This window comes from Enhydra lutris, unplaced genomic scaffold (genome assembly GCF_002288905.1).
Source record: "Enhydra lutris kenyoni isolate GAN:26980312 unplaced genomic scaffold, ASM228890v2 scaffoldscaffold17, whole genome shotgun sequence".
Lineage (NCBI taxonomy): Eukaryota > Metazoa > Chordata > Mammalia > Carnivora > Mustelidae > Enhydra > Enhydra lutris.
In genome coordinates, this window is record NW_019154101.1 from 11,263,098 (window position 1) to 11,290,258 (window position 27,161).

General features: G+C 52.5%; 1 protein-coding gene across 3 annotated transcripts; it reads right to left on the reverse strand.

Annotated features, from left to right (window-relative positions):
• Positions 1 to 5,357: 5,357 nt before the first annotated feature.
• LOC111147570 (FYVE, RhoGEF and PH domain containing 2) lies at positions 5,358 to 27,161 on the reverse strand. 3 transcript variants are annotated; one of them, XM_022503676.1, is made up of 16 exons: positions 26,951 to 27,161; positions 23,569 to 23,803; positions 21,933 to 22,013; positions 21,085 to 21,233; positions 19,436 to 19,592; positions 19,076 to 19,214; positions 18,498 to 18,556; positions 18,121 to 18,267; positions 17,316 to 17,408; positions 10,988 to 11,067; positions 10,873 to 10,903; positions 10,353 to 10,445; positions 9,623 to 9,754; positions 6,789 to 6,935; positions 6,077 to 6,223; positions 5,358 to 5,722 (listed from the first exon to the last, which is right to left on the reverse strand). In XM_022503676.1, exons 1-16 carry the CDS (start codon positions 27,031 to 27,033, stop codon positions 5,507 to 5,509), a joined length of 1,989 nt encoding a protein of 662 aa, XP_022359384.1. In that variant the 5' UTR covers positions 27,034 to 27,161; the 3' UTR covers positions 5,358 to 5,506. The 3 variants fall into 3 exon arrangements, 2 of the variants coding, with proteins under 2 accessions (XP_022359384.1, XP_022359383.1); XM_022503675.1 differs by having other exon boundaries at positions 9,623 to 9,757; XR_002640641.1 differs by lacking the exons at positions 5,358 to 5,722; positions 6,077 to 6,223 and having other exon boundaries at positions 6,915 to 6,935; positions 9,272 to 9,757.

Below are 27,161 nucleotides of genomic sequence, written 5' to 3' on the forward strand. Positions count from 1 at the left end.
CTTCCCCACCCCTACCCCTTAGGGACCAGAGCCAGAGCTCACAGGCTCAAGAACTCCTCCTGCCTTTTCGGAGGGGGCTGTCTATGGGAATCACCAGAAAGCTCAAAAATTCTGACGCCACGGCCCCAGTCAAACTCAGGGGTTCTTATTTGGGTTTGGGGTGCAGTCTGGGCATTGGGACTATTACGGAAAGCTTCCCAAGTGATGTTAATGACCTAGACACAGAGCTCCCTTAGAGCAGGAGCTGTGATTTTTTTCGATTTGATATCCCCGGGTCCTCCATAAATAACGTGCATTGCAGGGCATGTGGGAAAGAGCCAATGGCCCTGAAGGCCTATAATAATCACGTGTGGCCACCACGGCGCTGATTGCTGGACGCATATTCATTCAGTTACACCCTAGCCCCTAGAGAGATAGGATCATGGTTATCCCTCTTTGGCAGGTGGAGAAACCCCCATACGGTTTAGTGAAGCCTTGCCCAAGACCACAGAGCCAGAAGTGGCGGAGCTGTGCGGCGGCCCGGACCCGCGAACCTCTGGGAAATACTGCCCCCTAGTGCCAGCTGGGGTCAGACTGTGCAATCCGATGGGCCTGGGTTTTAATCTGAATTCATTCCTGGCTCACAGGCTGGGTGACCGTGGACAAGTTATTTAGCGTTGGCCTTGCTCGGCTTCACCTTCCTCATCTGCAAAACGTGGTTGCTTGAAATGACGTCAAAAGGCGGTTACGGAATGAAATGTGATGATGGGTGCCAAGTGCTCACTGCATCATGAAATACTCCAGCACTGATACAGCAAGAAATGAATGAATGAGGGTTGCCTGGGTCCACTCCGCCCTCCAGAGATGCCCCCACCCTGGCATTGGCCAGCCACCCCTCCCCCCTCTTGAGCTCCTCCCCCACAGGGTGCGGGTGCATGGGCACAAGAGCTGTTAGGGGAACCTCCAGCTTTTTATAGGTAGGGACCCCTCATAGAAGAAATCCAAAGCCCTTAGAGTCTTTGCTGCCATATAGCCAGAGCCTGGGACACACAGTGTCAGTGAGCAAGTGAGTCCAGGGTGAGAAGGTGCCAGGAGAGATCAGGGGCTCCCCTGAGTCCCACTGGACCATTTGAGCTACCAGGAGAAGATCCTCAAGGACGGCACCCTCTCCATGATGGGACCCCAAGTTCTGCCAAGTAAGCACAGGCCCCACCCCCACTCCTTGGTCACTACACGTTTCCATGTCTCCATGCTCATTCATGGACTAACAAGTGACCCCACTCCCACTGGGTGTTTCCAGGTAGCGTTTCCCCGTGGCCTCTGGGGCTCACAGCCTCTGGGCTCCAGCACTGACCTCTTAGCGACCCTGCTCAGTAGGACAGAACAGATGAGTCTTCCTTTGCTCCTTCCTTTATTTTCCCCTTAACATGGGAAAGTGTCTTTGTTCTTGGGATTATAGAAGTAATATATGTTATTGGGGAAAAAAAAATCCAAATACTGCAGAAGCATCTAAAGAAGAAAGCAAACCAACCACTCCTAAAGTATGCTAGGTAGCCCCTTAGATGGTGCAGATATGGCTGTCTTCACCCAAGCAGGACTGGAACGTTCCACCACACAGTGGCTTGGGACACTGCCCCTTCTCTCCCATGTTCGGTGACTACAAACAAGTTACTCAACCAAGAGTGCCTCGGTTTCCTCATCTATAGAATGGAGATCTGAATATTCTATCTACTTCTAAGGTTATTAAGGAATCAAATGAAATAATCTCCTCCAAGACCGTGGTACAGGGCTTGGCACACAGTGAGAACATAGAAACGTTAGCTCCTGGGGCGCCTGGGTGACTCAGTCAGTCAAGCTTCTGACTTCAGCTCAGATCATGATCCCAGGGTCCTGAGATGGAGCCCCGAGGCCGGATTCTGTGCTCAGTGGGGAGTCTGCATGTCCCTCTCCCCTCCCCCTACCCACCACATGTGGTCTCTCTCTCTCAAATAAATAAAATCTTAAAAAAAAAAAAAAAAGAAGTGTTAGCTCCTTCTGCTGTTATTCCTCACTGAACACCTCACGGCCGTCTTCCCAAGGCAGCACACTAAGATTCAAGCCTTCTCGTCCAGCAGCCGTGCCGTTCCCCCTGCGAGGACTCAGCAGTTTGTCTATGAGTCCCTCTGTGTGAGTATAAGTTTACAGGCCTCGATCTCCTCATTTGGATGGATATTTATGTAGTTCTCAACTTGGGGGAACTATTATAAATGATGTCCAGGAGTCTTGTCACACTGGTAACTGTGGGTCAAGAGGTTAGCATGCTGGGGTGGGCAAGTTCAGAATTCTGGCATGTGCACAGTTAAAAAATTTGGGATTTGCAGGGCTCAGTACTCGGGTCTCCTTCTGTTTCATGCATGCGTTGAAACCCATCTCGGGGATGATGGCTCCCATGTCTACATCCCCAGCCCAGACCAGGTGCCGGGGCTCAGATGCCTAACTACTTACCGGATGGGGCCGTGAGTGGGCGCCTCAGCTGTCACTTGTCGGCGGCAGAGACCCGATGTGTTGCTGCTCCCCAAGCTGCCCCTCTCAGGGCTTCCTCATCTGGGTCAGCAGCAGCTCTGTCCTCCATGCTCTCAGGTCAGAGGCCTCACTCGGTGTCACCTTTGGTTCCTTCCTCCTGTCTCGCTATGTTCACTCTGCAAGGGAATCTCTGTTCTATCTTTAGAATTAAGTCCAGAATCCAGTCCCTTCTCATCACCTCTCTCACCTGGATTGCCACAACAGCTTCAAAACTGCTTCTACCCTCACCTCGTTTGCTCTAATGCAACAAGCAGCAGGAGGGAGTCTGTCAAAACAAATCAGATGCCCCCCTCCACCCCAGTGACTCTCCATCTCACTCAGCCCTCAGCGGGGCCAACACCTGTCTTCCCCAATCTCACCCCAAGTTTAGCGATTATCTGATGTCTTCTCTTCTCTTTCCTGCCCATACTGCTCCAGCCACACTCATGGTTCTTTACATGTGCCAGCTAGGATTCCACCTCAGGACCTTTGCACTTACTGTTCCCTCCTCCCAGAACCCTCTTCCCTCTGGTATCTGTGTGGCTTCCTTTCTTACTTCTTTCCTTAAGGTTATTTTTTTATTATTATTTTTTTTAAAAGATTTTATTTATTTATTTGACAGAGAGAGAGAGATCACAAGCAGGCAGAGAGACAGGGGGAAGCAGGCTTCCCACTGAGCAGAGAGCCCAATGTGGGACTCAATCCTAGGACCCTGAGATGATGACCTGAGCCAAAGGCAGAGGCTTAACCCACTGAGCCACCCAGGCGCCCCTTTCCTAAAGGTTATTTAGGTTATTGTTCAAACATCTTCTCAGTGAGGACTTCCTTAATTTTCCTTTAAACACACAAACGTAAACATAGACACACACACACACACACCCCATTCTGTTTTCTGTCTTGTTCTTTTCTTCCACTAGGGCGACCAACTATTCTGGTTTGCCTGGAACCAAGGCGTTTCCTGGAACCTGAGAACTTTCAGTGTTTTGTTTTGTTTTGTTTAAGTTTTATTTATTTAAGTGATCTTTACACCTAACATGGGGCTTGAACTCACGACCCTGAGATCAAGAGTTGGATGCTCCACAAACTAAGCCAGGGAAGCGTCTCTGAGAACTTTCAGTTTTAAAACTAGGAAAGTCTGGGATGATTTGTCACTCTATTTAAGCACTCATCACCTCTGATGATGTATTTATTTTGTTGTATAAGAATATAAACTCCATGAAGGCAGACATTTTCGTCGGTCTCATTCACTGCTATCTCCACAGTACAGGAATTGCATTTGGCTCCTATCAAGACACTCAACAAATATTTGTGGAATGAAAGAACGAACTCATGGCTGGGCTGGTTCCAGAGAGACTGTGCCAATGAGGTTTTCTTGGGCTTTTTAAAATACCCTACAGCAGGGAGGTAGCCTCAGGTTGGGCGCAGGCAAACTGTTGGGCCGGGAATGGAGCAAAGATCTATGGCTCGTCCATTTTGCCTTTTTTTTTTTTTTTTTTTTTTTAAAGATTTATTTATTTATTTGAGAGAGAGAGAGAGCATGGGGAGGGACAGAGGAAAAGAGAAATGTTAGCAGACTGCTCCCTGAGTTCAGAGCCTGATGCCGGGCGGATCCCAGGACCCTAAGATCATGACTTGAGCCAAACACCTAACCCACTGAGCCACCCAGAGGTCCCCGTGTTTTGCCTTCTTTAAGGGCAGAGCCCCGCTGGCCGGCCTGATGGAAAGGGTTCAGGGTGTCAGGGCCCACGCTGGGATCACTGCTACCCCCTAGTGGTCCCTCTGGGAAAAGCAGCCTCACCTGGGAGCCCAGGGCAGGACAAGCGTGTTCCTGCCCTCTCCTCCTCCTCCCACCTTTTCCCTCTTTCCACTCCCCTCCCCTCTCTGCTTGCCTGATGGAAACAGCTTTGATGTGGCTCTGGCACCCACCAGCCGTAGGACCTGGAGCCAATAACTAAACCTCTTTGGGACTCAGTGTCCTCATCTGGAAAATGGGGATTGTAACTCCTGAGGGTGAAATGAGATAGTCCAGTTCACACCCAGTGCAGTGCCTAGCCCAGTAGATGTTTATTATTTATTATTCTGATTATTATCATGTCTGGCACTCAACAGGTGCTCAACCATTGCCAATTTGCTTGCTCTCTTCTTCATCTGGGTAGTCCAAGCTGAGACTCAGGATGGTACTCCTAAAGCATTCCCGTGCTTCCCTCACCCCAGACCAATGAAATCCACAATCTTAGTAATGGATATGGGCATTGGTATTTTTTAAATTTTCAGGGTTTTTAAAAATCTTTTTTTTAAGGTTTCTTTTTTTTTTTTTTTAATTTATCTGAGACAGAGAGAGAGCATGCATGAGTGGGGCAGGGAGGGGCAGAGGGAGAGGGAGAAGCAGACTCCCCACTGAGCAGGGAGCCTGATGTGGGGCTCGATCCCAGGACCCCGGGATCATGACCGGAGCTGAAGGCAGACGCTTAACCAACTGAGCCACCCAGGCGCCCCTTCATTGTTTTGTTTTGTTTTGTTTGAAGCTTCCCAGGTGATGCTAATGTACAGCCCAGTGGCGAACCATACTGGTGACCAACAGTCCTGGGTTATCTGGGACTTTCCAGTTATTAGCACTGTAAGTCCTACACCCCGGGAAACCCCTCAGCCCTGGGCAAACAGGGATACTTGGTCACCCCCTCCCCAAAGGAACAGACCCACATTTTCTGAATCCCAGATCAAGATACACCGTCTGGGCACCAATGACTAGAAATCGGTTGTTTGTTTTTTAAAGTTCATTTTTTTTTTTAAGTAATCTCTATTCCCAACGCAGGGCTCAAACTTATGGCCCCAAGATCAAGAGTTGTACGCTCTACAGACTGAGCCAGCCAGGTGCCCCTGGAAATTGGTTATTTGAAAGCTCAGCGTGGAATAGTGGATCACAGACGCCACAGGGTCAGCCCCAGGCAGGAGCCGGGCTCTGAAGGGGAGAGTGGTCGGCTGGGGGTCAGTCGGACAGGTCTCCATCACTGGGCCCCCTTGGGCTCCAGCCACTGGCCGCCCGCTCCATGGCCTTCACCCAGCGGTCCCTCAGCTCCTCAGTTTCAGCCTTGAAGGTGTAAAGCTGGCCTGACTGTTGCAGCTGGAAGACCCGAGGGTCAGCCTGGGTCCCCGCAGTCACCTGGTAGCCCAGCAGGGGGATGGAGGTGTGAGCCCGCATGTCCTGGGAGGGGAGGAGAGAGCCATGGGCCACTGTCTTTCTGCTCAGCCCCAGCACGTGGGACAGCCAATTTGAAGGTAAAAGCCACATACCCACCTCTTGCTCCCCAAACACCCAGGAAGCAGGGTGGACTGGTGGGAGGGCATCATGGTGGAGGAGGGCTGGCTGCCCACTGGGCAAAGCTTTTGTGACCTGGAATCTAGGCCCAGCTCTGAGAGCCACTAACCCTCTGGCTGGAGGGAACCACATCCTCCCTGGGTCTCAGTTTCCTCCTCTGGCATATGGGGCCAACAATACCCCCCATACACACACATACCATGAGAAGGCCAAGGTCTGGGAGGCAGGGGGTAGCGTTACCTGAGGGGCAGCATAGATATAGAGGACGAGGGGGTCGTCCCGGGGGATCACACACCAGCCCCGGGGCCCGCTCTTTCCCCACTTGTCCCCAATCAGCTGCAGGAAGCCGCACATGATGCTTTGCTCGGACCCTGTCGTGGACCCTTTCTAAAAACCAGAGAGAGAGAGAGGGAGAGAGAGAGAGAGACTGTCGGGCTGTCGGGGAATGCAGCACCCACCCTATGTCAGACACTGGACCGGGGGCTTGACAATCACCATTTCTAGTCCTCGCAGCAACCCTACAAGGAGGGGTCATTTGTCCCTGAGCCTCAGAGAGGTCTCGTTAGGGCCCTGTGGTCACGTAGCTGGTGGGTGGCAGAGCTGTGATCAAGTCCCAGCCAGCCTGAGCTTGTGGCAGTGCTGGGAGGGCTAATCACCTATGAGTTGCCCCAGGGAACAGAACTGGAACCTGAGCAGGGAGAGGGCTGTGTGGACTCCTGGGTGGGGAAGGAATGAGCAGGGAATGGGAAGACTGGAAAGTGGGCAGAGGTCTGTGGAAGGGCACAGCCGTGAACCCCGGAAGCTGTGTTCAGCTGGAAGGCATGGGGGGTCTTTCCCCACTTCCCCAGGACCATAGACAGAGAGAAGGATGGCAAGTGTGACCTTGGCTGGCTTGGTCCTGAGCACCAAGGACAGGGCCAGCACTTGCTGAGTGGAGGCCCTCTGCGCTCACCTCTAGGATGCCCCGCTTCTTGTCCTCTTTGTCCTCGGGGAGCACGTTTCCAGTGAGGAAGGTGTAGCAGTGGAAGCACACTCGATTGGGCCTGTTGCCATCATATTTGAGCTCAGCCCGGTATTCGGAGCACTTGGCGCACACCACCTAGGGGAGGAGGGGGAAGGAGGGGCTTGGGGCCTGAGGTGAGGCAGGGGAGGGCTGCACTGGTGCCTTGGCACTGTTGCCTGGGAGATGGTGGGGAGCATGAGAGGCCCTGGGGACAGGAGGAAGACAAAGCAAACTTCAGGAGAGGAATGGAGGCAGAGACAGGTGGTCCCCTGTGCTTGCAGAGGCCCAGCCTGGAGGCCATGGCTTCAGGGAAGAGCTCAGGCCCTGCGCTCCCCCAGCTGGGAGCTCAAGAGCTTCCCCCAGCTGCGCCCCACCCCCCCCCCCCCACAGGTGTGTCTTGATTCCCCCTTTGTGAGGACGGCTAGTAATCCCAGGGGCTTCCCTGCACACACCCCTGCCTCTAATTCACTTCTCCAAGCTCTCTCTCCCCTCTGCCATCTCCTCTGATTGTCCCAGCCTCCCCACCAGGTGGACAGCGCTGGCCCTTCCATCCTCTCCCGATAGCAAGGGGGGCAGTGACTTGCCTAGGGCCCCTTTGCTCACAGGCAGCAGCTGGCCCTCCCTGGGACAGGACAGGTATTTAAAGTTCCATGGTTTAGCTTTAAGATTCATGCAATCCTAGAGTCAAGCCTGTTCTAATATAAAAATGAAGGGTGGGTTGTTTTTGCCAGGAAGACCTGTCATGTGCATTGGGGGGAATGCCCCCCCACCCACCCTCTGCTGGCCCAGTGCGGAGAAAGCCCCCAGGCAGACCAGATCATGCCAGGAATCCAGGAGAAAGAGGCCTGGCAAGAGAGAAGCATGGGGGAGGGTAGGGTGTAACCTCCAGGGAGACTGGGGTGTCACCGTGAGCCTAGGATGTGGGGTTGGATATGGGGGGCAAGACACAGAGACGAGGGGGCTCCTCTGGGTGGCCAACACAGCACGTGGTCTGGGAGGGCCCCACCGGAGAAGGCCTGGCCTGCCCCACCCTCACCAGGATTCCGGTCGGGCAGGTGGGGAGACAGAAACTGGGCACCCAAACGACTGAAAAAATGACTCACAGAATACAAAGTTCGGCGCAGGCATGAGAAATCCTGAAATTGGGCCAGGGGTATCTCACAGAGCCCCACACAGGGGGCTTTAACTACCTTGGGAATATTTCATTTTATTGAGCTTTAAATTTTTTTATCTTGCTAGTGTATATTTATTTTCTCCTCCCCCAGCTTTTTAGTCTGAAAAATTTCAAACCTATGGACAAATCAAAAGAACACTGCAATGATACTGTCCCCACCAAACTCTCCGATTGTTAACATTTTTGCCACATTTGCTTTATCTCTCTCTATATCAATGTACTTTTTTTCTGAACAATTTGAGTATAAATCACAGTCATTGTGGTACCCTACCCTCAAATAAATAGCTGGTGTCGTGTAAGAACAAGGGTGTTTTCCTGCCTGTTCATTATGTCATGGTCACACTTGGGAAATTTAACATCCATCTAGGATTACTGCTTGTGATCAAATTTTCCCCAAAGTTCCCAGTAAGGGCCTCTGCGGCTGGTTTTGTTTTTCCCATCCACGATTCAATCAAGGATCATAGATTTCATTCAGTTGTCAAAATGTTATATTTCCTCCCTGTACTTTGAAGGTCACAGGTATTGTTACTCTTTGCGCCTCTTTGTATTTCTTAACTATTTTAAATAATGTTTTAGGAACTACTTACCAAGTTGCAATCGTGAATTGACTCAACCCTTATTTGCAGACGTGAATCACCCAAGAACAGTGGCTAATCCCCGGATCCTTTCTATTTGGCTCTGATAGAATACCTCACTTTCGTCTGAACACAGGTGTGTTCCCAGTCCTTGGAATTTACTCTGTGCCCCAACTGCCATGCAGTGCATTTTGGGGACACCTCCCTGAGCGGCCCCAATCTGCCCAGCTGGTCTCCTGTCTCCTGGAGGTCATTAAAGACTGAGGCCGTAAAGGGCTTCTCTGTTTGCAGAGTAAACCGAGGGGGTTGTCGGGTCCATAGAGAACAGCCCAAGTGCAGCGGGTGCTTGAAAAGCAAAGCAGGATCTGCCTCGAGTAACCGGGCCTGAGCTGATACGAGGAGGGGACAGGTTCCTTCCTCGATCAGCTGGTGACTACTGCTCTGAGCGAGCCCCACCCGAAACTGTTGAGGAAGGAAAGGAGGAGGAGCTCACTACCACCCTGAAGGTAGTTATTATAATCCCTACCGTCCAGGCAAGGAAACTGAGGCACAGTTAGCCGCAGAACTGAGCAGGTGCTGGAGGGCCAAGGACTTCCCAGAGAGGAGGGGCCCGAGAGCCAAGGTCGCACAGGAAGACGGGAGGACGGGCATGGGGCTGCTGGGGTGCTGGGTGCACGTCCCACCTGGACTGCGAGATCACCTCCCCGGGCTGGGTCTGGGGCTCTCAGGAAGCAGTGGTAAGAACAGGTGAACGCGCAGGGCCACTTCACAGGGTGTCTTGAGCACCTCGTCTAAGCCCTGTGAGCCTCACTTCCCCATGAACGGGGATCACAGAAGCCGCTGGGTCGCAGGGGGACATTGTAAGATCCAAACAAGGCCAATCACATATCCGGGCCCGAGTTAGCACCCAGCGCCCCTGGGTGGCATGGGTTCAGGCCAGCAGAGTTGGTGGGGAGACCGGAGGGGCCCCGAGCTGGGAGGGTGGAGGCAGACGAGGGACAGGTAAGGGGACAGGTGCTGGAGGCACTACTCACGTAGCCACAGGCGCGGCAGTGGTGCCGGCGGCGCGTCAGGGCATTGAAGGGCTCCCGGCAACGCATGCACATGGTCACCATCTTGTCCCGGACCCACTGTGGTGCCCGGAGGCCCAGCTCCTCGGACTGCAGCTGCTGGGCAGTCGGGTGGGGGCTTCAGGACCTCCTTCTGGCCCTGCCCGGAGGCCCAGGGGCCTTCTGTCCACCTGCTTCCCGGGGGCTTCCACTCAAAGCCGACCTAACCGGCAAGGACTATACTACGGATCAGTTAATATGACTCCCTTTGCACAGGTGAGGAAGCTGAGCCCAGAGATGTCAAGGGACTCAGCAAAGACACCCAGCAAGCCAGAGTTTGGAGCTCAGAGTGGAAGTCAAGTCCCGGACACTCTCCCTCTCCCACCCAACCTGCCTCCCACATTCCCTTGGTCTTAATGCTTCATGGGCACTTTCATCCCCAACCTGCCTCCCCCCACAGCCTGAGCTACACAGACATGAAATCCTTCCTAGGGAGGATTGCATAGAGAGGCTCCCAAAGGAAATTTTTGCTAAGGGAGAACCTTTGGCACTGAATCTCTGATGTGCGGGTGGGTGGGCTTTCTTGGGTCCCTTTAAATCAGTCCCGTTGGGTGACACTCCCCCACCCTCCAGGCTGGGTTGGGCAGGGCCAAGAGAGGGAATGCGCCTGTGTGAGGCTGGTGGCTCCCTCGAGGGAGGCAAAGGCTTCATTTACTTCCTGCTCCTGGGTGTCTCCCTCAGGGCCCTGGACCGCAGCCTTGAAGGTTTCATTCCGCTTCTCGATCTGGTCAATGGCCGCTTGGCAGGCCTAAGGGGACACGGGAAGCGGTTAGGGAGTGGCAGGGAGGGCTCGCTCCTCTGTCCATCCACCCATTCAGTCAACAGACACTGCTGGAAGCCTCCTGAGTGCTGGGTGCCGGGTTTTAAACACACCCAGCTGACTCAAGGGAGAAGAAACAGTTAGCCCCAGATTACAGATGGGAAAACTGAGCCTCAAGGACATTATGTGACCTGCCCAAGGCCATCCAGCTAGTCAGCAAAAGGCAGCAAGATTTCAACCCAGGTCTCATTCCAAACTAACACAGAGCGACTCCTGAGGAAGCACAGGGAGCAGCTGGGCATGTGTACACGCACGTGCACGTGCACACACGTGCGCACACACCCCCTCCCCCCACCCCTGGCCTGGGTGGGTAGGCTGGGTTCAGAACCCCAGGGGCCTTGGAATGTTCTGGTACCTGTATCCAGGAAATCATTTCCTCCCGGGACCTGCTCGGAAAGCGAACACAGGTGTTGAGGAGAGCAGCCACTCCCGGTTTTCCCGCCTGGCCCAGCCCCTAGTTCCATGCCTACCGGGCTTGCAGCTCCAGAGTACGCTGCTTGCCTGACACCAGGAAGGAGTGGGGGAACTCCGCATCAGTCAGCTCCCGCACCTGCTCGGGAATGAGAGGGAGATGACTTGTTCAGACTTGTCACACCCCGTCCCTCCAGGCACCGTGGGGTGGATGGAGATGGATCGCGCCCAAGGAACAATTCGAATTTGAGGGACAGGTATGAGGACCTTCTCCATGGCCTCCCAAAATCTGCGGAGCCAAGTTAATGCACCTGAGCAAACAGGATGTCAAGGTTCCTAGAATTTCAGCGGCAGCTAAATTGACTCTGTGTGAGGTAGGAGTGACAGTTTCCAACAAAGGATTCATCAAAGATGGAAATTGGGTCATAAATTGGGTTTGGGGACACAGCTTTTTCAAGAGCAGACCTAAGGCCTAGAATAAGACTCTTCATCCCATACAGTGAAGGAAGAAATTGGTTGCCCAATCCAGAGATCTGACAGACATCTCCCCCCACTTCCTGTCTTTCACTGTTCCCCTGTCTGAGAATCCCAAGTCCATGGCCATCATGAAGTCTGCCGGTGAGAAATGCTTACTATGTGCCAGCCACTGAGCTCAGGGCTCCCCATACATGTTCTCATTTAACACGTACTGCTGAACCCGCCAATCAACCCTAATTCTTAGCTGCGACACTCCTCCTGAGGGCAGTGGCAGCCAGCCATGGTCTCGCATACCCGAATCTGGTCAGGCCTCTAGGCTAGCTGCCAGTTTACAAGAAATGTGGGGGGCCATGGGACATGTTGAGTGACACCTCAGGGGTGCAGTCAGCAAAATCCAGTCCGTGAGAAATGCTCCCAGAGAATGAGCTGATTGCTTCAATTAAAACATGAGAAAAAAGAAGAAGGAGGGGATGTGTAATGGATTAGAAGGGATGTCAGAAACACATCCCAAATGATTCAAACACATCAGCTGTGAGAAGGCATTTACACGTCAAAGAAAACCAAAGGATCTTAGTATTATTAAATAATTAGTATTAATTTGCTAGATGTGATAATGGTCCTGTTGTCACCTTTTATAGCAAAAAAAAAAAAAAAAAAGAGTTCTTATCTCGTTCAGACACATACTGAAGTATTTATAGGTGAAATGATTATGGGTCTGAGCTTTGCTCTTAAATAATCCGGTGGAAAGAGGAATAGGAGGAGGACGTTGGGAAAACAAGACCAGCTTTGAGTTGACAACAGCTGAAATCAGGTGATGAGTGTACACAAGTTATTTGAGCTACTTTCTTGGCTCTAAACTGTCCATAAGAAAAAGTTAAAGAAAATCTTCACAGTAATCTTGGGAGGGAGATGCTACCACCCTCATTTAGTAGATGTGGAGATGGAGGTTCAGAGAGGGCAAGAGACCCGCCTGAGCTCACACAGCAGCTAAAGGACAGAATGAGGGTTTGAATTCAGGGTTTTGGCCTCCCATGGGAAGGTGGAAGAACATCTATTTCCACCCCACCCCAGAGTCCCGTAAACGTAGACCTCTCCCAGAGTGAAGAGTCACAGGGGGAAACTAAGACGTAGACAAGAGTTCTGGTGTGGGGAACCTTGTTGTTCTACCTGTTACCTGAGACTTTCTGCTGGCTCCCTGCCCTATGGCGACCAGGCCTTTGCACACCCTCAGGCCGGCCCACGGTGTCCCAGGAAAACTGACTCTGGGTATGTCCTTCCTCATGTTAGGGCTGCTCTACCCTTTGGGCCACAGAGTTGGTCTGTTCCCTCTAGAAGGTGCCTGATGTGATTTGGACTTGAATCCATGGTAATGGGGAGGCTCTGAGAGTTGATACATGGAGAAGCTCCTGTGATGTAGAAAGAGGTGTTTGGGAAAGTCACTCTAGCGGCTGTGTGCAAGGGGCAGAGAAGGGCTGGATCTGGGGGGAACAGACCAGCCTGCACCTGGGAAGCAAGAAGCTTTCTCTCTGGAGGACGATATGGGGAAATCTGGCAAGACTCCATGACTAATTGGTGAGGGAAAGAGGGGAGGGAAAGAAAAGAGAAATCTATGGTTTGGAGCCCAGAGATAAAAAGAAATGTGACGCTTTTAATAGAAAAGGGGGAACCAGGGGCGCCTGGGTGGCTCAGTCAGTAAACCTCTGTCTTCGGCTCAGGTCATGATCCCAGGGCCCTGGGATTGAGCCCCCTATCAGGCTCCCTGCTGGTCGGAAGCCCCCTTCTTCCTCTTGCACTATCACTGCTTGTGTTCCCTCTCTCGCTGTGTGTGTGTCTCTCTCTCAAATAAATAAATAAAGTATTTTAAAAAGAAAGAAAGAAAGAAAAGAAGAAGGGGAGCCAGAGGAGCCAGAAGCCCCCTCTTTAGAAGGGCGGGAGGAAAGCTTCTAGAGGATATTTCCAGGGTCTGCTGTGCCCAGTCTCGACCACTCCCCACGTCTGGGCCCATTTAGGGCCCTGCTAACCCATACAGTGCCTTTGTGCTAATTAGAAAGAGACACCCCTTCTTCAAAACACTTTACTGACATCTGTTGGCAAACTGCATAATATTCAGATTTTGTTGGAACGAGACACTTGACTGCCATCTGCCGGACAATGAGAATTGTAAGTAAACAGTCCACAATGTCTGCTTGGATGAGATGTGCCTGTGCAGAGCCCAACCTACACAGTTGTACATGGAGACTCCAGGTGTGTATGTGCCTGCATCCCTTCCTTCTTCCCAGGCTGGCCTTGGGCGGGATGGCACAACATTAGGACCAACTTGGACCTTGGGAGAATCAGCTGCTGAGAACTAGGCCTCCTTGCTATCCAGAAAGGAGGAGGCCAGAGGGTCCTAGGCCAGTGGGAACCGTCATGGTGGTCAAAGGCCAGACCTACCTTCAGACTGCAGACTTGGGAAATGGCTCCCATGCAGATGGCGGGCAGGTAGACAGCGCTGCCCTGGCCCAGTCTGGGCCCTTCAGGAGAAGGTGCCGGGCAGCTGCTGGAGCATTCGACACTCTGTGCAGGAAATGTGCTCACTGGGATTGGCAGGAGCCAGGAACTCGGCACGCACTGATGCTCTCGGTCTTGTCTCCGTGTATTTTCTCTTTAGGACTCTGTGTTGATCTCTCTATTTCTTGGCTTTTCTGTCAATCTCCACCTCTCTTTTTCTACACCTGGGTCTCTGCCAGCCCTAAGACAGGGCTGCCTATCTCCATTTCTGTCTGTCTGTTGCTCTCCATAAACCTGCCTTTCTCAGTATCACTCACCAAGGCTCCCAGACCTACAAGCCCGCACACACACTTGCAGCTGGGACATTCTGACCACTCAGGAAGGGCAGTGCCACGGGGTGAAGGGTTACAATCGTAAAAGACTACAGGCAGCTCAGGTGTGGGGAGGAGGCTAGAATCCCCACAGGGAGCCCAGGTCCCCCCATTGGACTTCATCATGCTCAAGCTGCACCCCACTTTCGGGCCCTTGATTGGGCCCCAAATGCCATGTAAGCCCAGTCAGGAGCAAGATAAGGTCCTCCCTGCTGAGGGCTCTCAGAGACCCAGGGCTTCTCCAGAGGACTGAGGGTCCTGGCTCAACTCCTACCTGCACCTCCCTCCTGGGGCAGATCCTGGGGGGGCGGGCAGTGACAGGGAGACGGGATGGGAGAAATGGAAGCATACCAAGATCAGCCGGACTTGACCTCCGCTTCTCCCAGCCCCAGCCTTCAGGACACACTGGAGCTCAGGAGGGATCAGAAAGTTGTCAAGAGAGTTCCCCCCCACCCTGACTTATTTGACTATGCCTGCAATTCTGCATAAGCTTTGCGCCTCTGAGCTGAAGCCTAAAGAGGAGACAGTCCGGTAGGGTGATTAGGTCCAGGGACTCTGGACTCTGTTTTACCTGGTATGATTGCTCAAACCAAGATTTGCTGTGTGACCCCAAGCAAATTATAACCTTTCTGGGCCTCGGTTTCCTTTCAAAAGACTTTTAGGGGAACACTCTTACACTGTTGGTGGGAATGCAAATCAGGGCAGCCACTCTGGAAAATAGTAGGGAGCTTCCTCAAAAAGTTAGAGATCGTTCTACCCTATGACCCAGCAATTGCACTACTGGGTATTTATCCAAAGGATACAAACATAGTGATTCAAAGGGGCACCTGCACCCGGATGTTTATAGCAGTAATGTCCACAATAGCCATGCTATGGAAAGAGCCCAGATGTCCATCGACAGATGAATGGATAAAGAAGATGTGAGATATATATATATATATAGATATATATATATATATATACATATACAAAATACATATATTGAATATATATATATAATATTGAAATATTACTCAGCCATGGAAAAGAATGAAATCTTGCCATTTGCAACGACGGGGATGGAGCTAGAGGGTATTATACTAAGCGAAATAAGTCAGTCAGAAAAAAGCAAATATCATATGATTTCACTCATGTGAAATTTAAGAAACAAAATAGATGAACATAGGGGAAGAGAAGGAAAAATAAAATAAGATGAAAACAGAGGGAGAGACAAGCTGTATGAGACTCTTAACTATAGGGAACAAACTGAGGGTTGCTGGAGAAGTGGGTGGGGGATGGGGTAACTGGGGGATGGGCATTAAGGAGGACACTTGATGGAATGAGCACTGGGTGTTATATGCAACTGATGAATCACTAAATTCTACCCCTGAAACTAATAAAAAAAAAAGACTTAATTTTTTTAGATCAATTTTAGGTTCACAGCAAAATGGAGAGGAAGATACAGAGATTTCCCATATACCTTCCCGCACCCCTACACACTCAGAACCTCTCCATTATCAACATCCCCCACCAGAGGGGGACATGTGTGAGGACTGATGAACCTCCATGGACACGTCATGATCGCCCAGAGTCCACAGTTCCCATTAGGATTCACTCTTGGTGTTGTACATTCTGGGGGTTTGGCCAAATATCACTCCAGTGAAGCAAGAGACAGCTTCGCCGCGCTTAAAATCCCCCGACCTGCGTGTCCCTCCCTCCCGACTAACCCCTGGAAACCACCGAGCTTTTTACAGTCTCCATAGTTTTGCCTTTTCCGGAGTGTCCGACAGCTGGAACCACACTGCATGTAGCCTTTTTCAAATTGGCTTCTTTCACTTAGCAAAATGCACTGACTGAAGTTTCCCGCCTGCCTTTCCATGGCTAGGTAGCTCATTTCTCTGTATCACCGAACAATATTCCATTGTCTAGATATGCCACAGTTTATTTCCGGATTTTTTTTTTTTTTTTTGATGGGACTAACTACAGATAGACTCACACGCAGGCATGTACCTGGTTATTCCTCTGTAGTTATTCACAGGGAACGACTAGCTGTCCCTCAGTAGCGGGCTAGCTGAATGGGTTACAGTACTTTGCACAGATGGGAACACCCTACAGCTACCCACTGAAGGGTGAGGCCACTCTAATGTCCTGACGTGAACGATCACCGGACTTAGCCTGGAGTGAACTTAGTGAACTTAGCACTTAGTGAAAAAAGCAGAGTGGAGAACAGTGTCTCTGGAAAATGGTTTCACTGTTTATGTGAAACGTAAGTAAAGAAGCAATAATAAATATATTATTAGTTGGTGTCTGCAAAGACTACCTCCAGAAGGCCTTTGAAGAAGCAAAAAGTCTGTCTCCTGGAAGAGAACTAGGAGTTAGAGTGGGGAGGAGACTTCTCATTGAATGCACTTTTTATATTTGATTTGGGGATGTGTATTATCTATGCTTTAAAGTAAAAAAGTGTTATTTTTAAAAGAAATAGGCAAAGGAAAATAACAACTCCTCCACTATAGGGATACATGAGAGTCTGATGGGGTGATGCAGGGCCCAATCCACAGGGACCAGCCAGTTGGTGGACACTATGGGTTGCTGTCCCCACGCATTTGTGGCCATCTCTGGCTGGGGACACACACGGTCCAGCAGTGGAGCTGACCATGTAGACCTTTACTGCTCCAAGTGTGGCCTGTGGCCTGCAGCGGTAGCAGCTCTGGGAGCTGGTTAGCAATGCAGAGTCTCAGGTCCTTCCCCGGACCAACTGCATCAGGACCTGCATTTTCGCAAGACTCCCAGGGCCTCATGCACATATTAAAGTTGTTAGAGCTCTGGGGCAGTGGATAGGGAAAGCAGAGAGAGGTCAGGCCAGGGAGGGCACTGTCCCAAAGAGTGGACCAGGCCTGTGCGCCCCAACAGGGGAGAGCTCCTACCCCAAAACATTCCCACCATGTTAGCCCAGGATCTCCAGATTTGGGTTCCTGGGTTGAGAACCCAGCCAACCCTGCTGCTATTCCCCATACTCGATCCCAGCCTCAGGAAGAAGCCTGGCGCTGTCAGGGGACGGGGTACCTCTCACCTTCATTCCGGCCACGTCGATGCGGGTCCTCACCTGGAACTGGGCGCCCACCTGGATGACCTTGGATATACAGTAGAGCAGCATGTTGTTGAACTGCCGGAGACAAGGAATGGTGAGGGAGTGGGTAGTGGCAGGGCAGGAAGGACGGGGAGGCAGAGCTGGAGCACCCCTGCGCCTCCCTCTCCTCTTGCCAGGCTCCAGGTCAGCTCCCAGGAGTCGCAGGTGTGATGAGGAAGGGGCTGTCTATCTGGCCTCCAATCTGATGAGGATGGTCACTCAAGAGTGGCCCTGTCTGTGGGCCTCAGACTTACAAGGCCTTTCTCATGGGGGCTCAGGGCTGCAGGGGCTCATGGGACATTATAGCTCCCTCCTCCAGACCTCCAGGGAGGACGAGTTGCCAGATCTCCAGGAGAACCCCCCGGCTTCGTGAGTGCCAATCTGGATAGTTCTTCTTACCAGCTAACCTGATTCTCTCCTGCTTTGCATTCCTAGAGCAAGTTTAATGTTTAAAGTTCCTAGAGCAGTTTAATGACGCAAGGTTTGGAGCCAAACAGACTGGGTTCCAATTCTGCCTCTGTTGCTTCTTAGGGCCTACCTGAGAAACCCCTCAGTTGGAAATCCTGAGGCCTAGCCTGTGACTTCTCTAAAGTCACCCGGTGCCAAAGCAATAACGCACAGAGAAGCAGGCTCTTCCCTGCCTCTCCCGCGGTGCCAGGCAGACACGAGGCAGGCAGGACCTGGTGGGAGTGGCCCCTGGACCGCCCTCTCCAGGGCAGGGGGAGAGGGCCACTTAGCGTCCTTGTACCAAGAAAAGGTAGCGCTCCATGGGGTCACTGCGGCGGAAGGAGATTTTGAGGACGGGACCCTCGCGGAGCAGGGTGTTGGAGGGGTCCACTATGTCATCCTCGAGGCCCAGGCGCTGGTACACGTCCCACAGGTCCTGCAGCCGCTCCTGGGACAGGGGGAGCACCCTCAGCCAAGGCCCAGCAGGGCCCACCTGCTTCTGGAAGGTTTGTCTTGTGTGGACAGGGACGGGAGATGAGGGGGAGGACAGCAGAGGCTGAGGGGATGAGTGGATAGAGACCTAGACGGCTGGGGTGGGTATGGCTGAGAGCTGCAGGGAGGAGGTACAGGGCCCCTGGGGATGCCTGCTGGTCCCACCCCTGAGGGCCAGCTGCTCACCATCTCAGTGATGGCTGCGTTGGAGTGCTGAGCGGCCAAGAAGATCATGTCCAGTGCTTCTGAAGGAGGGCACAGAGCCAGAATTATCTCCTGAAAATGTGGGGCTGGGAGCTGAGGCAGAAAGTCCTTAAGGCTTAACAAAGAGGCCCGAGAGTCTGCTATGAGTATGTAGGAGAAGCCTGGCCAGCACACGGGATGACTCTGATGGAGGCCATTTCTCACCCAGAGTGGAGAGACTGGAAGCCACTGAAAGATAGGGCTTAGACACTGGGCTTCTGTGACCAACTCATTCCTCCCCAAACCAAGCCAGACCCAGAGGGTGCTGTGGAAAGAGCACGGGCTTTGGTATAATATAGGCATAGCTTCAAATCCCAACTCTGCTCCTTTCTGGCTGTGTGACCTTTGGCAGGTTGCTTGATCTCTCTGGGCCTTAGTGGCTATAAAAAATGGCTAATGGTATAGATAACATCTAGGAAGTACCAACAATCAATGTTGATAGCTGATGGGGTGCTCAGTCAATAAAGGGGAGTGGCTCAGGCCTCCCTAGCCCCGTGGATTCCCCGGGGTGGTGTCCTCACTCTGAGCATCGGCCTGGTCTGGAGCCTGGGCTGGCAGCTTCTGGACGTACTCCTTGAGCAGCAGCTCATAGCGTGGGATTCTCTGCACAGGTTCTAGCATGTGGTGCTGCAGAGTCAGGCTGCCGGAGGCCTCGCTGCTCTTGGGGAGGGATGGGAGGAGGAACAGTGTGGGTTGAGAGTAGGGAAGGGCAGAGCGGGCTGCTGAGATGGTCGGGGAGGGGGGGAGGGGGTGGGGCAGACTGGCGTGGGAAGCCTATGCAAGCAGCTGAGCGGGAGGTGCCCCAGATCCCTTGGGGAATCTGAGCCAGTACCCACCAGGGTGGTGGTGCAGGCTCCGCCCCAGCCCTTGCCCAGCCTCACCTGAATGCGGGTGATCACCTCCTGGAAGGGGGCAGACTTGTCAGTCCAGCTGGCCAGCAGCTCAGCCGCTCGCTGAAAGTTCTTGACATACTCACTGTACATCTTCAGGAATGGGGCCAGTTTCTGGATGACATCACCGATGCGGGGGGTAGCTGTCCTGGAAGAGGGCCACCCGTACTGCCTTCAGCCCAAGGACCTCCTCTCTCGACTTCAGGCAGGGTCAGGTTAGGCCAGGCTCTCTGAAGCACACAACTCCCAAAAACAGTCCTTCCACTGCACTTCTGGGTGCAGGCATGGGGGCTCATCACCCTCACCCACATGTGTGGGGTCCAGCCCCCTCAGACTCTGAGCCCCGAGGGCAGATGCTGTTCTCTTCCACCCGCAGGCCCAGCATAGCGTCGGGCCCCCACCGCACATCCCGAAATCACTTGAGGCAGCTGATGTAATGGCAGCAAGGGCCAGAAGCCAAGCACCGTCCAAGACACGCCACGGGTCTCACCCCTTTTAATTCTCGCACCTCTGTGGGGAGTGGTCATCGGCCCATCTTAGAGATGACGGAACAGCCCCAGAGGGGTAAGAATGTATTCAGGGTCATATCGTGGTAAGGCCTGAAGGTCAGCCCAGGGGCTGTGACAGCAGAGCGATGAGGTGCCCGACGGTCCCTGAAGCTGGCCTTCCTGAGTTTGATTCCCAACTGTTCCACTTACTCTAGCTGTGTATTCTTGGACAAGTCACCTAACCTCTCTGTATCTCCATTCTCCCATTGGAAAAAAACAGGAATGGTGGTAGGCATAGGGTCATCTTTAAAACAATAACAACAAAACACCCAGGGGTGTCTAGGTGGTGAATTTGGTCAAGTGTCCGACTCCTGGTTTCAGCTCAGGTCATGATCTCAGGGTCATGGGATCGAGCCCTTTGTCTGGCTCTGAGCTCAGTGTGGAGTCTGCTTCAGATTCTCCCTCCCTCTCCCTCCTACTCACTCTCTCTGTCTCTCAAATAAATAAAATCTTTTTTTAAAATCTTCAAAATAAAATAAAAATAACAAAAACCAACCCACATTTTATTGCGAAAAACTTTAAGCCATCATGAAGGAAAAAGAATATAATAATGAGACCCCATATATCTGACCCTGAATTTAACAACTATGGACATTTCTCTTTGCTGAAGAATTTTAAAGGACACCCCAGTCCTCGTGGCATTTCTTTAGCAAAATATATAAAGCAAGTAATTCCTCCACCAAATGCTTCAGTGGTCGTCTCTGAAAATGAAGACAGTTCCTTGTATCGCCACACAGGAGATGGGTTTGAAGAATCAGTGAGTTCATTAAGTGTGAAACCCAAAGCGGAGCATGCCAGAAGCCCTCAGTTAGCACTGCCTCTTTCCACTGGCTCCGAAGTCCTTCAGCCTGCTGGGGACCGACACACCCCCTTCCCCAGGACACACACACACACACACACACACACACAGCCCCTTAGCACCCACGTGTCCAAGCCCCTTACTGTGAGCACAGACTGAGCCTAGGGGAGGAGACCATCATGGACACACAGCAGGGGTCCGAAGAGGCCAAAGCCAGTGCCGCAGGGGTCTGCACCCTGTCCCGGCCTTGGCTGTGGCCATGGGGGCTTGGGTGTTCACGGAGGACCTCTCACCAGTCATCCAGCCGCCGCTGCAGCTCCGGGAGGAAGAACTGTGCATGGAACTGGTAGATGGAGGAGATGTTGGAGAAGATGAGCCTGACCACGTCCTCGGGGAAGGCCTTGCTGGCGCGGGCCTCCCTCAGCAGCTCCTGGAAGAACACCTGCAGCCGCGCCCGCCGGTCACTCGGTCCGTGGCCGAGAAGAACCCCCCACACACCAGCCCAGGCAGAGACAGGCACAGCCTGGGGGCTTTCCGGGCCCTTCTGTGGTCTGAGAGATACTTTCACCTCTTCAGCCTCCCATCATCCTCAAAACAGCCTCAGTAAGAGACAGAAAGGGCTGTATTCTGCCCACTTTACAGATGGGCAAACGAAGGCCTAGTGGCTCAGGGACTTAGCCGGGGGCTGGCAGCTGATGAATGTCAGAAATGGGCCCACCTCGTGTCGGTCAAGGTCCTGGACTTTACCAAGCTAAGGATCGTGCTCCAAATGCACAAATATTTAACCCTCAGGCTTGGGGCTTCTTAAGAACGTGTGAAGTCTAGGAGCAGTGAGGATGTTGGGTGTGGGGGTGATAGATGAGGACTCTCTGCACGGCGGGGAAGGCCACATGCACTCTGCTATATGCGAGGTGCCGGCCTGGGCACCAGGGCTGGAATGGCAGGTGGCGTCAGTTCCCTAAATCCTCACTTCTGCCCCAACTCCAGCCAATGGGGGTGAAAGACTGAGACTTCCTCGAATCACATGCCAGGTCCTAACTCTCAGCGCCAGTGAGGTACACACAAGGGAGAGTGAAGGTGGGGAGAGGAGAACTGGGTGCTGGGGTTCAGAGCAGGACAGGGCGGTATTCTGGCCCCTGACCTGGTCTAGCAGATGGAGGCGGGCCACATAGGCCTTCTCTGTCTCCAGGAGCTCCTGGACGATCTTCTTTTCCTCAGGCTCCTGTAGGCGGGTCAAGGGGGAGGAAAAGGAGAGAGACAGCTTTGGTCTCCTCTGATGGGGACCCTGGGTGTAGTCTCCAAAGACGTCCCAGTGAACGCCTACTTCCCAGCACTCATGCCCTCCCACAGTGCATCTAGGCTGGTGCTGGGATCGCTTTAACAAAGAGTGGGGTAGGAAGTGGGGCTGTGCCAGACCTGGTCCAAAGGCCTGAAAGGTCTGGAAACTTCTTGGAAGGTTATGCTCTCTTGGGAGCCAGGAACCACCGCATCTGGAAATTTGGCTGCCCTGATGGAGAGGCCACGTCGAAAGGAGAGGCCCAAAGACTTCACTCATAGAGAGAGAGCCAAGGGCCCAGCTGTGCCGGCACTCCAGCTGAACCCAGCTTCTACTGTCCCTGCCCAGGCACCGGGCTTGAGAACTGAGCTGTCTCGGGCATTCCAGCACTGGTCACCATCTGACTGCAGTCATGGGAGAAACTCTATCATGGGCTGACTTGTGTCCCCCTCCCCAAATCCATACTTTGAAGGTCTAAAGCCCCAATACGACTATATTTGGACATAGGGCCTTGGAGGTGATAATTACGGTTAAATGAAGTCTTAAGGGTGAGGTCCTCATCCAACAGGACCGGTGTCCTTAGAAGAGTAGGGACAGACCCCAGGAGAGTATGTGCATAGGACACAGTGAGACAAAAGCCATTGATAAGCCAGGACAAGAGGCTTCACCAGACACCCACCCTGCCAGCACCTTGATCTTGGACTTCCAGTCTCCAGAATCGTAAGGAAATCTATGTCCGGTAAATCGCCCAGTTTGTAGCATTTTGTCATGGCAGCCCCAAGCTAGCTAACACAAGCCCCAAGTGAGACCAATAGAAGAACCATCAGGGAGCATTCTAGTCAACCCAGAGATTTGTGAGAAATAATAAATTGTACTCAGCCACCACATGATCACCCTCCCCATTTTATAAATGAGGGAACGGCACAAAGAGGCACTTTACAAGTGCTTTGCCCAAGGTCACACAGTTAGAAAGCAGAAGAGCTGGGGCATGACCCCTGGTGGTCTGGCTCCAGGGTGTACAGGGTCATGCACCCTAGCCCTTGAACTCCACAGACAATCAAACTGACACCCAGACTGGGCAGGTGACCCGTCCAGGATCAGTCTAACGGCAGCATTAGCACTAGCCTCTATTTCTAGTTGGAATTGTTGCCTTCTTCGGTGGATAAACTGAGGCCACACCCGGGAAGGGTACCGGTTCACAAAATGGAGACCCTTCTAAGCTGCATGGCCTCGGACAAGTTCTTTAAGCTGTCTGAGTTTTCATGTCCTTGCCTAAAAGACTCCCTCAGCGAGGGGCACAGGAAATGATGCCAACAGTGGGGTACGCTGTAGGCATTAACCAAAGGCCATTAAGAGGAGAGAATCTAGCTGTCAATTGATCTCTGGTGACACAAGACCCCTGCCTAGGGAAGTGCTGGCTTTGGCTGGGAGAGAATTTTCTGGGAGGAGGTCAGTGAAGGGGTCCCCCCAGCTCCCCACTTTTGCTCTAGCCTTCAGGCACCTGTGTCCCTAGCCCAGCGTGGGTCCCAGGCTGGCAAGATTTCCTCCAGGCCCCACTGGACAGCTTGTTCTTCAGGGAGCTCAGGTACCGCCTGCTAACCATCCTGGGCTCGGACCTCTGCAGGGTCTCCCCAAGGTTGGGCTCCTTCCATGGCTCTGCAGGTGGGGGAGCCCTGCCCCCAGGGCAGTGATGTTCGATCTCCAGCTTGCAGACTCTGGATGCTGCACCTGGAGTTCTGAGGTGAACAAAACAGATTTGAGGGTTTCCTGGCTATAAAATAGGAAGAAGGATAGCACTTCCCTGGTGGGGATTATGGGTAATTAATGCAAATCACAGGTATGAAGTGGCCCCTGCACTCAGAAGGAATTTGCTAAGTAAAACATCCACTTCCTTCCCCAACATCTTCTTGGAGGGAACTCCAGTCTTCAGAATGAGTCAGCCTAGACTTGTTTTGTTTTCTGGAGAACGACATACTTCCCTCTTTAAAATGCAGTGAGGAACCCCTCATCTGTATGCAGTGCTTTCTAAGTGGCCCCAGATCACCCTCACCTGTACATCTCACCTCTGTTTTTAGTCTCTGTGGCAGGAAAGACCCTGAAATCTGAGTAACTTATATATGGAGAGAAAGTGGGAGCCATGGAACACTCTACAGGGAGGGCAGAGCTGCTGAAGCTGGGGTTTTCCATGGGAACTGTGCCCTCTACATCTCCAGTGGCAGGAGAAAGGCAGTCTGGAAGCAGTTTCCTTGTTCCTCCAGGAATGCCCTCTTGAAGGGTAGCTTTGTGTGTGTTTATCCTACTACAAGGTCCAAAGGCTAGTTAAATTCTTTAGATAAAAGAGGCCACCCTCACTGAATATATTCCACGATTTGGGCTATACCCATTCTCTCTGGTATGGAAAGGCTTGCAATGAGACAAACAGGCTGGTAGATGGAGAGACCAGACATGTACAAAGTCTCCAAAACTCTGAGAAAGGTTTTCATGACCCTGGTTTTGCAGCTAAAAAAACTGAGGTACAGAGAGCATTAGTGACAAAGCTAGGGGTGACAAAGATGGGATCCAGATCAGGCATGCTGGCTCCTGAGACCTCACCCTAAACTGCCCCTCCCCATTTGAGTTAAGGAGAAGCAGGTCCAGAGGGTAAACATGTCCGCCCCGAGTCCCTCAGCTGTTTGGTGGTAGAGAGAGGATTGGAAACCAGTCCTCACAGCTCCCCATGGGCTCTTCCACCCATGTCTGGCACCCTGGTGCCTGGTTCCTCAGCCCGTGGAAATAGCTGGGTCTCAGGCTTTCTGTTCTACATTTGGTTTCAGCTTCTGCATTTCCTTCCAAGTGCCCCAAGACAGCTTCTGTTTCCTTTTCACCCCTCAGTTTCAGATCAGCTAAGGTGCTGGGGAGACCTCACAAGAAAGCCAAAGCCAAAGCTGCTGGCGCGGGGCCCCTCACCCGATAACGGGTGGCTCTCACCCTGCGGACAAGGCCTCCTCTGACCCCATTCTGGTCTGCGGGCTGCCTCCTCCTGCCCAGTGTTGCCTGGGCCTGGCACACATGCCAAGGGTCTCCACTGGGCATGCCTGGCCTGTTGAGTTGTGTGGTGCTCTCTCCCCACACTCCAAAGGGTGGGCGGTGGGCCAGGAAGGTTGTGCCTAGAGCTGTCCTCGGTGCTGAACTAGAATGTGCTTGGCAAAGAACTCTGGGAGAGGCGGGGTAAGGTCAGGAGCTCAAGAAGATGAACCACCCTTCTAGGCCCACATCTGTGCCATATCCACTGCGAAGTCCACAGAAGTCTTTCTCTGCTCTGAGTGCCCTCAGCACAGAATCTAGGCTCCTCTTGGGAAATCTATTGTCTGTGACCTGGCATCACAGTAATTCCATAAGCTTAATGTCCAAAGACAGAAATCCTCCCAGCAGGGATCATTCTTTTGGCTCCTGTGTCCACTACAGTTCCTGGGTGATACTGTGTCATCCCAGGTCAAGTCCATATCCAATGACTAGTCCATGTGGGGGTACAAAGACCCCTGGCTTTGCCTCAATAGAAAAACCTGATGGAAATCTCAGCTCCAGAGCTCCTTGGGACAGGCTGAGGCCTCTGTTGCAAGTATACACAGTTCAGCTTCTCTCAGTGCTATATCCTGCCCCGACAAGTGTCATCCCCAAAACTATCCCCAGTAAATCTACTGAAGCAAATTTCTACCTTAGAGTCTATTTCCAGAGAATGCTACCGACAATAGTTCCTAACACAGTGATGGGTTTAAGAAACACCTGCAGGGGGATGCCCAGGGTGGCTCAGTCAGTTAAGCGTCTGCCTCTGGCTCAGGTCATAATCCCGGGGTTCTGGGATCGAGTTCCAGCATCGGACTCCCTGCTCATTGGGGAGCCTGCTTCTCCCTCTGCCTGCAGCAATCCCTGCTTGTGCTCTCCCTTTCTCCCTCTCTCTGACAAGTAAAGAAATCAAATTCTTCAAAAAAAGAAAAAAGAAGAAGAAAAGAAAAGCCTGCAGAGTAGATTAATGTCACACAGACACAGACACAGACACAGACACACACACACACACACACACACACACACACACACACACACACCCCGCCCCTGCCAGGTCCACCAGTAACCTCCACACATGAGGCCCAGTTTTTTTCCCTTCAGATGGGAGCCCCTATCCATGAACCTGAAGCATTTTGAGCCTCCCTGCCTCTCTGTACACCCACAGTCTCATCAGAAGGTAGGACTACAAATAGACCTACCCTCCGGAGGCTGTTAGATAATTAAATGAAAAAAGTCAAACGAGTCACTTAGAACAGTGTCCCAAACGTAGGCTGCTGATCCGTCCAGGTTTGCCCAGTACAGTCTCAGCTTTTCCTTTCGCCCCCTTCCATCCGCCAAAAAAATTTAATGGCATCCACTTCCAGTTTTAATTGTGCCCTGATCGGAATGATAAATTATATGGTTGTCCTACTTATAAAGAGTGTCTGATAAGCATCACTATCATTTCTGAGGGAGAGGCAATGGGTGGAGTCCTGCAGCCCCAGCACTGTGGGGCCCACCCACACTCACTCAACTACACACCTCTGGACTCTCCCCAACACATCCTTGCACATACCCTCCCCGTTGCCCAGCTCCTGGGGCCTGACCACACTCCTCCATGCTACCAGGAATCCAGGCACAGCCCAGACAGGAGGAGGTGTCTAGCATGGGCCCAGAGAGAGAACTGCTCACTGTCGGGGGCCAAGGTGGCCCGAGTACTGATCCTTAACCATGGAGAGAGGGAGGGCCCGTGCTCCAGGCCTGGTGGTGGATGGGCAGAGGGGGGCCCGGGCTGGACAATGGAACTACAGGGAGCCCACCGGTTGGCCCTAGCGACCCTTGCCACCCCCACCACCCCATACCTGCTGTTTTCAAACACGGTCACCAGACTGGACACAGATGCCAGCTTCTCCTTACTCTCTCCCTCCATTCTGCAGGCCTCCATGGTGGTACTCAGCTACTCCCTGAAACAGGGCGGGAGGCCTCCAATTAGCACCCTCAGCCACCCTCACCTGGGGTCACAGAGGGGCTAAGGCATCCTGGAATGAGCTCTGGTCTTTCCAGAGGGCTCAG